Source organism: Hypomesus transpacificus, chromosome 4 (assembly GCF_021917145.1).
Source record: "Hypomesus transpacificus isolate Combined female chromosome 4, fHypTra1, whole genome shotgun sequence".
In the NCBI taxonomy this organism is placed as follows: domain Eukaryota; kingdom Metazoa; phylum Chordata; class Actinopteri; order Osmeriformes; family Osmeridae; genus Hypomesus; species Hypomesus transpacificus.
The window spans coordinates 2823886-2834870 of record NC_061063.1 but is presented as its reverse complement, the minus strand read 5'-3'; the positions used below and the strand labels follow the sequence as shown (position 1 = coordinate 2834870).

The following is a 10985-nucleotide window of genomic DNA, read 5'->3' as shown; positions in this document are numbered from 1 at the left end:
ACTTAATAAAGACTTACACACACACACACACACACGCACAAACACACCGATACGCAGACACTGTTCATGAGAAACGTCATCAGCGAGACGGCGTTACTGAACAACAGTGCCGATCCAGACTGATAGGGTTTCCACAGAGTGCGTGTGCTTTTTAACAAAGGCAGCTCAGGGCAATGTGCTCATGTATCTTTCTTCAATTTCCTGCGGGATCCTTCCACACCAGATCTCTCTTTTCCGGTCGAGGGCAGCGTGTCGAATGTGCTGTGTGTGTGTGTGTGTGTGTGTGGGCACGTGTACTGTCCAGTGTGTATTCAAAATCCCCTTTGTGTGGTGTGGGCACCTTCTGCAACTATCGTGTTTATATGACGGGCGTTAAGAGGGTCCAGTATGTGAGTCTGTTGCTGTGGGAAAATCGGACGTCGATGGCGAGGCGCCCAGTTTAGACCGAAACAAACACTTTTTTCCGACCCGGCAGAGAGAAGGAAGAGAAAAGAGTCCCACGCGAGGGGAGAAGACACGAGAGCTCCATCCATCCTTCAGGTCCCATAAGTAAGGTGAAACTTTGACGGCTGCTTGGGAGTGCGTCTCTGGCTGGTCATCATTCCAGGGAGAGCGTCTGCTCTCAGGACAGATGAAGAGCTTGAACGGGGGGGGGGGGGGGGGGGGGGGGGGGGAGACTGGGATGGAGGCCATAAAAGCACGGAGACGAAGGGTCTTGTAAACAACATACTGTTCACACACACACGCACACTGATTCGGTGTCAGGGCTCCACTACGTTCTGCTGAACCCGACCGTCTGGCCAGAGTGTCCTCCTGTGGCCGACACACACACACACACATTTTTCAAGACGCATCACTAGGATTTCCCATCTGGTTAACCATTTCAGCATTCACAGCCGGCCAACTCGACTAATCCATATCTGGGAAAAGGCAGCACCTTTTAAAAGAGATCATTCAAGTTGCGGGCATGGATAGGGAACTGACACACTGGAGGACAGAAGCACATCTCTGAACTGACCCTTAAGATCTGGACAATCCTTCACACAAATGGCTTTGGCTCAAGCGGATTCATACTGAATACTAAGAAAAAATACACTTTAATGAAATACAAATCAAAAACTAATCAAGGCTATTATATCCTAAAGACTCACTTCTGACCCATAAGAGATCAATGGGGGGGGGGGGGGGGGGGGGGGGTTAAAGGAGTCTTTGACTGTAAGCTCCAACTGGTGTTTCAACTGGAGGCTACCCACAGCCAATAGCTAACCCTGACGGCCCTGTTGCCACGGCGAGCAGCTCCTCATTGGTTCTTAGTTGTCCTGTTTGTCTTTCTTTTGGGATTCTTCCCGCCTTTTCCTGCCTCTTGGACATGAGCAGGCCTTTCCAACATGTGTATTTCTCGGACAGAAAGGCAGGCAGTTGGGCAGTCAGCAATGACTGCACTAGGCAGACAGACAGACAGACAGACAGACAGACAGACAGACAGGCAGGCAGGCAGGCAGGCAGGCAGGCAGGCAGGCAGGTAGGCAGGCAGGCAGGCAGGCAGGCAGGCAGGCAGGCAGGCAGGGAAAGCCAGCGAGAGAGAGGGGTGTGAGAGAGGTCTGTCTAAAGCCTGGGCTTCCTGCGGGGTTACTGGCAGCCAGGGGGGGGGGGGAGAGGCTGGAGGCTGCTCCACCAATCACACTCTCTCAAGCGCCACACCTCCACCCCGGCACGCGCAAACAACTCGGTTCTCCTCGTACACGCTCGCAGGCACAGACGTCAACATGGCCTGTGCCCACCCCACCCCACACGCGCACGTGCACACACACACGCTCTCTGTCGCCTGCTTCTCTCTGGCTGCACTGAACCACGGCACGGCATGTCTAGCCTCGGGACAGAGACGGAGGGGGTCCAACAGTGGGAGGGCTGTAATACCGAGAGGTACTGTGGGCTCGTATACTTCCTAATCTAACACACACACACACAAATAATTCTGCTCCATTGAGGCTGTGCTGTCTGGTGAAGCCCTATTTTTAGAGTATGGGACAGCATGTCTCTCTCTCTCTTATTCTCTCTCTAGCTAGAATCTCCCCATCGTTCTCCCCCCTCCTCTCCTCCCCCTCTCCTCCACCGCGAGGACCCACTCGACGCATCTCTGTCTGCAGGCCTGGCTCGGGGAGGTTTCCCAGCGCGGCGCAGCACTGAGCGATTTTCACACTTCCTCGCCCCGTGCCCTTTGACCTAGATCCTGGCGTTCAGCCGGGGCAGGGCTCGGCTCAAGCTGCTCCGTTGGGCTGCGGCTCGTCACACAGGCGCACACAACCAAGCACACGCACGCGCACCCAACCGAGCACACGCACGCTCACCCAAAGTCCTTTGTTTCTTTTGATGTTTCAAAAGTTGAGTTTCGCACGTGTTTCCATTTCCGCCATCTGGCATGATTGGATCTAAACAGGGTGACAATGTGTGCGTGAAGGAAGTGAGAATGTATAACTTCCTCTGAAACATGATACTTTTGCCTCACGACTACCGCACACGTGCAAGAGAGAGGGAGAGAGATCATCTCACAGAGCAGAGGCCCAACACAAATAAACAATGGTGAGCCAGAGCAAGACAGATCCAAGCATTCAGAGCCAACTCTGCACTTCTGGTCAACAGCTGAATGGAAAATGGACTCGGTCGGAAGAATATTCTAGATGTTTACTCTCCTAGACACCTCCTGAGGAACAAGCAAGGGTTTTTCTTTGTTCATCGTCTCAACACGGCTTTGTGTTTCGGGGAAAGGAACAGGAGGCTATGAGAAAGTGAGTGGAGGGATGTGTAGGTGAGAGAGTATAGTGACTAGGTGTACGTGGGCTTGCGTGTGACCGTTACAAAAGAAAGACAGAAAGAAAGAAAAGAAAAGAAAGAAAGAGAGAAAGAAAGAGAGAAAGAAAGAAGGGGATGTTGATGTTCATTTGTTCTGACCTCCCCGGGGGATGAGCTCAAATCAGACTTCGCCCTGAGGCGTCAGAGTAGAGCACCAGGCATCAACGCTTCACTCCATACCTTCAAAACACATCGCGCCTATAGCTCTGTCATCTTTTTACACACACACACACACACACACACACACAGCTTCTCCTGCCCCAGATTTTTCCTATAGGTGGCTAGGGTTCCCACTCGTTCTACAGCCTGCGGGACACAAACAAGTACACACACATAAGTGTCTCTCTGGCAGCAAGTGATGAACCAGGCCAGCATGAAAACAGGAGAGAATCCAGACACCGCTCCTGACAGGATTAGTTGGAGGGGCCTGTGTGTGTGTGTGTGTGTGTGTGTGTGTGAGAGAGAGATAGCGAGAGAGGGGGAGAGAGAAAAACAGCAAGAGATGGAGGAAGAAGGATCGAGAGAGAGCCAAAGGTTATGGTGGAAAGATGAAGGGGGTGCGGTGCATCAGAGGGAAGAGAGGGGCGGGGGAGGGGAAGAGTCGGCCAGGGTACAGAGAGCGAGGGGGGGGGGGGGGGGGGAGATAAAGAGATGGCGTTGTGGGGGGAGTTACCCGGTGGGGCCCCCTCCCTCGGTCAGTCTCCTCCTAGCTAACTCTGTGTAGCCGTGATGGGCTTCCTCTGGATTGATGATGCGGTACGCGCTAATGAGCGCTGGGAATACACGGGGCCTCGCCGCTGGAAGCTATTCATTTGGAACCCCCCCCTCCCCCCCCCCCCCCCCCCCCTTCCTGGAAGTTGGGTTTGCAGTAGGCACGTCTACTCTACGCCATGCAGTGTGACTCTGGATGCGCGTGTCCAGTGGTTCTGTATGACACTGGGGGGTTGGTATTGGAACCGAGTGACGGTGTGTGTGTGCATGTGTGTGTTGCTGTAGGCTGGGGGTGGGGCGTAGCGGGGGCGGGGCTTCTGTGAACAAAGGCAGTGGCTGACAGAGTCACAACGACCTTTACGGCGGGTGACTGGTAAACACACACACACATGTACGAGCACACACACGTACAAACACACAATCACACACCTGCCAATCGCTCCTCTCACAGAGCAGCATCTATGGTTTCTCGCTATCCATACTGATGAAGACAGCAGCCAGACATTGTGTGTGTGTGTGTGTGAGTACGTGCAAGTTCATATGAGGACTGAACCAAACCCAACAAACCAGGCAGCTGTGTTTGGCCACACGGGTCAGTTTTGGGGTTTGTTTACTGTACTGTGGTGTATTGTACTGTACTGTACTGTACTGTATGGCGAATACTGATTGACAAGTCAATCCATCCCCTGAAGTGATATGTACAAAAATGAACAGAAATCCCTCACTGTTTTAGCTACATCTTATGACTGTAGTGGATCTCTACTGTCTCTCTACTTTGTGATCCACTGAGTTGATGCGTAGCCGGGCGATGTGGAGCTGGTCTCCCACAGCGATGGTGGGGTTGTGACCGAGACGCTCGGTGCAAGAAGGGACCAGGGGAGACAGGTGGGGTCACGGAGGAGAGAGGGGGAGGGGCTCCTCTGTTGGGGAGCGGGGGCACGTGATGTGGTTATGAGCGGCGGCGGGCGCTGAGTCCCGGTTGCTGAGGCAAACAAAGAGCGCCGAGGCATTGATCATGTGCTGTCTTTGTTTGTTTCCCTCTCCCTCTCTCTCTCCCTCTCTCTCTCTCTCTCTCTCTCTCTCTCTCTCTCTCTCTCAGTCACTCTTGCTGACCTCTGCTGTGGACACCTCTGACCTGTGTGTGTGTGTGTCTGTGTGTGTGTGTGTCTGTGTGTGTGTGCGGCGTAAAGAGGTCAGCCACACGGTACACATGCAGCTCCCATGGCCCGTATCATCATTGCTGCACCTGCCGGTAAAAAGCCCCATGCCTACACACACACCTTTCATTACTACTGAGCTTGATAGCAACCCCCATGTTGTGACACACACACAGAGAAAAGCCCAGACACACACAAGACATGCCCGACCCCTTCACGTGCGTCTCTCCCACAGACACCCCGCCCCCTGCTCCATGCTCCCGAGAGAGAGAGAGACAGAGGGAGAGAGAGAGAGAGAGAGAGAGAGAGAGAGAGAGGGAGAGGGAGAGAGACACACAGAGGGAGAGGGAGGGAGGGAGATTGAGAGAGAGATACGGATCGGGCCACTGGCGGAGGAGGCCTCTCCTCTTCCGAAATGACAAATTGAATGGGGGAGGTGTGTGTGTGTGTGTGTGGGGGGGGGGGGTGGGTTAAAAGGTCCTCATAAAAGCACCCCCGAGATTGAGCTGATAGAAGGAATTAGAACGGCCCCATCGCAGAGAAACGCACACAAAGAGAGCCTCTGGCCAGGACCGAACGTCTTCCCTGCCACTTCAACATTCACCTCAAGGCCTTCTGGTCAAAAGGGCCACGTAGGCAGCCTATGGGTGTCCTCGTATACCACTGAGGGACGAGACGATTATTCTGGTTGCTGCCGTGTGCCCCTTGGAGTAGATGGCCTCTAAGTGTGTGTGTGTGTGTTGGGAGGGGGATGAGATAAGACCCTTGTATCACATAATGTGCCATCAGGACAACAACATCTCTGATTAATTTATTGGCAAGTGTGACCGTGTGTGTGGGTGAGGGGGGTGGTGGGTGGACAGAGGGAGACAGGGAGACAGAGGGAGCAAGGAACAGCAGTTGAGAGTACTCCCCCTCACCCCCTTAACGACATCGACAGAACACACTTAGCGGGACAAACTTGAGGCTAGGGGCTGAGGCTGGGGCTGGGGCTGAGGCTGGGGCTGGGGCAGGGGGTGGGGCTGGGGCAGGGGGAGGGAGTGGCGGTGGCTTCTCTGACACAGTATGCTGATGTAGTTACGAGACGTCCCGCTGGACCATCCCCTCTCTCTCTCTCTCTCTCTCTCTCTCTCTCTCTCTCTCTCTCTCTCTCTCGCTCTCGCTCTCGCTCTCTCTCGCTCTCTCCTCCACGCCGCTGACGTAGCCACAGGAGGGGGTGGAGGAGACAAAGGAAGCGAGGGAGCAGAGGGCGGCGGTGGAGGATGGAAAGAAAGAAAGAAAGAAAGAGAGAGAGAGAGAGCGAGAGAGGAGGGAGGCCTGGACTGAGGAAAAGTAAAGGTGGTGGAAGATAGCGCTGGAGAGGGCTTGAAAAACCAGACGGAGATGAAGAGACGCAGATCTACAGAGAGAGCGAGAGAGCACGAGGTTGACCACCCAGTAAGACAAAGAGAGAGAGGAAGGAGGTTGGCATGTTGTTTTTTTGGTTTGTTTTGGGCCGGGTTTTATGAGCCGCTTTAGGCCTTGACCACTCCCTAAGGAGGTGGGGGAGGGAAAGAGAGAGAGAGAGAGTTACTGTAATATAACTCTGGTGCAACAGGGCAGCTGCTCTGACTACTGGTGACTCTATCCAGCAGTCAGCTGGAAGCTGCTGTACATTATGTACAGTACAGAGGTGCTCGCATTCAAGCATTACAGGCTTCTGGTGATAAACAGGCACAACTGTGTGTGTGTGTGTGCTTAAGCATAAGCCGGAGCGGTTAGCTGTGTGTGCTTGCCCTGTGCACATACTGTTTGGTGAGGGTTTTTTTTTTTTGCGTGTGTCTGAGGTGTTTTTGTGTCGTGTGCTAAAAAAGAATGGATGCTTTCCCTAAGAGACAGTGAGGGACAGGTACACAAGTGAGGGACAGGTACACAGCTGTCAAGGCTGAAGAGAAATGGTGACAATGAGAGAGAGAGAGAGAGAGAGAGAGAAAAGAGAGAGAGAGAGAGAGAGAGAGAGAGAGAGAGAGAGGGGGGTGGGGGGGAGGGGGCCGCCGCCGAGAAAAGTGGCAAAAAGCAAAACAAGGAAAAAGAGCGCCCGAGATTGAGAGACACGTCGAACGTGCTCCCGTGACGAGATGTCTCCCGAGAGACGGTGAGGCGACGCCCTCCGTCCCTGCCCACCTCCCTGCGCCCGCTCCTCTTCACCGTGTCAGCGGGTCAACATGAACACAGACACGCACGCACCAGCTCTCTCTCCCAGGGTACAGCCGGCACTGAAGGCAGCCAGCAGGAAGGAAAAGCAGTCTGTCCTCCAGACTTTTCCCCCCAGAACATCATCACCCCTCCTGTCTGTCTGTCTGTCTGTCTGTCTGTCTGTCTGTCTGTCTGTCTGTCTGTCTGTCTGTCTGTCTGTCTGTCTGTCTCTCTGTCTCTCTCTCTCTCTCTCTCTCTCTCTCTCTCTCTCTCTCTCTCTCTCTCTCTGTCTCTGTCTCTGTCTCTGTCTCTGTCTCTGTCTCTCACTCCACGCCTTCGTTCCAACGGGAGCAAAGTTCAGGGTGTGTAACAGAACCGCGGCGAGAAGCGACAGCAGCCTTGGCTGCAGATGCTGCAGCTGCTGTGAGTGACACTGGCTGACGGCCTCCCGTGACTCCAGTCAGCCCATTGTTTACAGAGAGAGAACCTGAGGGGCGTGCAGGCACGGAGAGTTTGGGTAGGACGGGGGCGAAAAAAGACCTTTAAGTGTTTTAAAGGAGGGTTGGGGGGGGCGGGGTGGGGGTGTACCAGCTGTCGGAGAAGCTAAGAAACAGGCATGCGCACACACACGGGCACACGCAACACACACGGGCACACACTAATGGGAGACAAGGCCCTCGACGGTGTCAACTGTTCGTCCCTTGCAAGCTATTCCCACTGCCAGGAGGAGGGAACAATGATGACTAGCATGATGAAAAACTAACCTGCAAATCCTGGGGGGCCCTGACTGTGTGAGTGTGTGTGTGTGTACATGTATGTTAGCCACTGGGTGTGTGTGTTAACCCCTCCTTACTGTCTCCGTAGCAGGTGAAGCTGTATGACAAATGAAGTCGGTACAACAAAGGGATGCCCGACAGTTCATTATTTGTTATTGTTCCAGAATGATTTAGCAAGCTACCATCCTCCACATGGTGAAGATATTACAAAAGGCGCTTTTTTCAGCCATGGAGCTAATATGGACATTGAAGTTATGAAACAGCTGGGGCAGCCATTTACTGCATGATATGAAAAAAGAGGATATTAAGTTTGTTCAAAATGTTGCTCAAGGAACTGCAATGCAACAAGATATGCCTCGCAGCCCACCAATATCCAAGGGGGCAAGAGGAGGAAGGGAAATGAGGGTTTGAGCGAGGTCCTAACCAATCCGAGTCCGGGATTGTTCTCGGGCCACTAACTTTGCACCGCTTCAAAGCCTCACCTCTAACCCTGGCCATTTGTCGAACATCCAACTGGTTAAAGTTGGACGTTTGTGGCGCCGATAAGATCGTCAACAATAACAGTGGAGTGAAGGACAGGTACGTCATTGACATCGCGTTCGAATGAAACGATGGCTCGACGATCGTTGTCCTTTTTCGCGGAGGTGGAATTACACGCCGCTGGGTTGAACGCAAGACTAAATCTCCCGTGGCTTCCAGTATCATTGACACATCTGTTCTTCCAGAAGGCGTGCGTACCAACATCTGGGATGTGGAGCTACTGTACTTGATGATACGGTGTCAAATGTTTATCGAATTAGATGGGTGGGGGGGGGGGGGGGGATACTTGAAACATGATAACACTGCATCAGCAGAAATGTTATAGCAGCCTAAATATCTAACAGCTATTTACTCATATTGGTCCCATTTCCACCTCAGCCTCATTGTTGTAGCACAGTACCAGAGTTGGAGCTGCTGGCTTGAACACTTGTAGATGTTGGGAGTCACCACACCCAAACAAGCGCACCACAGAAGGCCCCTTCCAACGTTAATAACCTAGTTCTGTCGCATCCTCCAGGGAGGCTGTCTGGGTTTAGTGTCTGGTGGAGTCGCACAACTGCTAATTGGCAGTTCCAGTGGTCGCGTCTTATTGTGTTTTGAGGTCGATTACAGATGTACAGGTGTCTATATATGGACGGGAGAAAACGGCCGCCAACGCCAAAGCTTACCGGAGCTACGGAGGATTTTCTGCCTCCGCAGGGTAGAATAACTTAATAGCAATGGCTTGACACCTGAATAAGTTGCCTTTATATCTGCATCGGTTTTGCCCTCGTTGTATGAAATGTGATATCTGACCACTGTATCCCACAAATACTGTCTTATTGTAATAGTAAATTGTCATATAGAAATATACACATCTTGTTCCCCTGGCAGGTAGTCTTAAAGCTCCATGTTCCAGATCTAATTCTATGGCATACATATTTAGGTGTCCCTTTTCTCAAGGGCAGGGTATAAACAGGAAGGGATAAATCCTTCTTTTCATTTGAAAGGATGGATGAAGGATGGCAGGAGCTATTCCAGAAAGACACTGTCATCTTGAATCTCTCCGTTGGTTCTCCTCTTATGAACAGTGAATGGCAGGAGGCCAGAGGAGGACTGACGTCTGGACAGCAAGCCCTTCGAACCCGGCGTTTGTCGTGGTCCCATTCTTAAATGAGAACACCCTTACTATTGATGTCCCGGAAGAGTCATTTTAGATCAAATATATAGGCATCACTTTGCATTACCGGGCAAAGAGATGAATGCCATCATGAAAAGAGGCACAGGAAAACAAGTCAAGAAAGTCAAGTCCCAGTGTGCTCACGTGGGGGTCCGGGGGAACTCTCCGTGTGACATATTCTGACGGCAGAAACTGGAAAGCACGGCACTTAAAAAGACTTCCCCTCTTCTCTCCTCCTCCTCCTCCCACCCCTTGAATCAATGTATCCCTCTCTCCCCCTCTAAATGAAAGCACATCTCAATTTCCATTCGTACATACATTCATAAAGGCTGTCAGATGATCTGACAGGAATCCATGAGTAAAATGTCTCCTAACCAAAATGGATGGGTTCACTGCAATTAGACATTACAAAAACCTAGTGTGTGGGGGTTGATCTTTGTTTCTTTTTTTGATGGGACACTCAGGCGGGTTGATGGATCGTGTGCCTGGATGTTTTTGCCCCTACCAGAACATAAGAGCCCTGCACACAGCCCAAGGGGGAGGCGGAGGGGAAGACGGAATCCAAACACCTTTTGTTAATCCCAATGCTGGTTGGGATTTCTTCGGTTTTCTTGTTTTCTGCAAAGTGGAGTCCTATTAAGAGGAACATTTAACTTGACTCATTTCTACTCATTAGTGAGCTCATTGTGTTGGCAGTGTGACACACACACACACACACACGCCGCGGTCAATGAAGATTGCTTCATTTGCGGGCGAACACAACGCACGTTCCGTCAATAAAATCAATCAAAGATTTCACAGTTGCAGCCTTACTTATCGCTCAATTAGTCCACAACTGTACATGCGTTTGTGTGTTTGTGTGTGTTTCTGGAAGTCTGAGTGCATGTGCCCGTGCAAGATAGAGGGTTATGGATCTGGGAGATTGGCCCTCAGGCACCACAAAGCGTAAACACTGACTCCTGGAGGGGGAGACTTTAAAGCCAGCTCCGATCAAATCAGGGTGGGGGACGTGGACATAATGAACCATGACAGAATCCCATAGGAGAGCGAAGATCTTCACGTCCATTCCAGGAAGGACGTCGAAGCATATGATTGATTCATTTATGGATTCGTGTCTTTGTCACTGCCAAACCTGGCTTTGCCCACGAGTCTGCTGCTACTCCCCTGACAGTCATAAAAACTCAAATGCTGGAAATGCAACAGTCTTGTGTTATTTATTCGATCAATAAATGTAAATCGATTTTTTGCTGATGGCTTCAAAATGACTGTCTAGTGCAGTAAGTCAATTTTCAATGTGTTCACCGCCTTGGTAATTGCCATGAGAATTTCCCAAGGTATTCACATGGTTATAGATATCCTATCCTTATAAATATCCTTATAAACAGATTACTTTCTTTCTCCACAATTTAGGTGGGAGAACAAATCATTGGTTGAGCCAAGAAGGTATGTCGAAACAGTACACAGACAGAACAGTTTGTGGCTCAGCAACAGCCAATGGGTTCATGGTGGATCAAAGATGATTGTCTGAGCCCTGACTGCTATAATCCACAGTTGAAAAGCTCTCCCTCTCGTGCTCACTCGCAAACTTTCAACACACTTTAATGAAATTGGCAATTT

The 10985-nt window shown here is 51.4% G+C and overlaps 1 protein-coding gene across 1 annotated transcript in view; it reads right to left on the bottom strand.

Annotated features, from left to right (window-relative positions):
• LOC124467397 (zinc finger protein 704-like) overlaps nt 1-9544 on the bottom strand; it is a 16893-nt gene extending 7349 nt beyond the window's left edge. The window contains exon 1 of the mRNA XM_047019680.1: nt 9513-9544. Within this exon, the coding sequence (XP_046875636.1) occupies nt 9513-9544 (32 nt within the window). The remainder of the gene's footprint in view (nt 1-9512) is intronic.
• Nucleotides 9545-10985: the final 1441 nt, after the last annotated feature.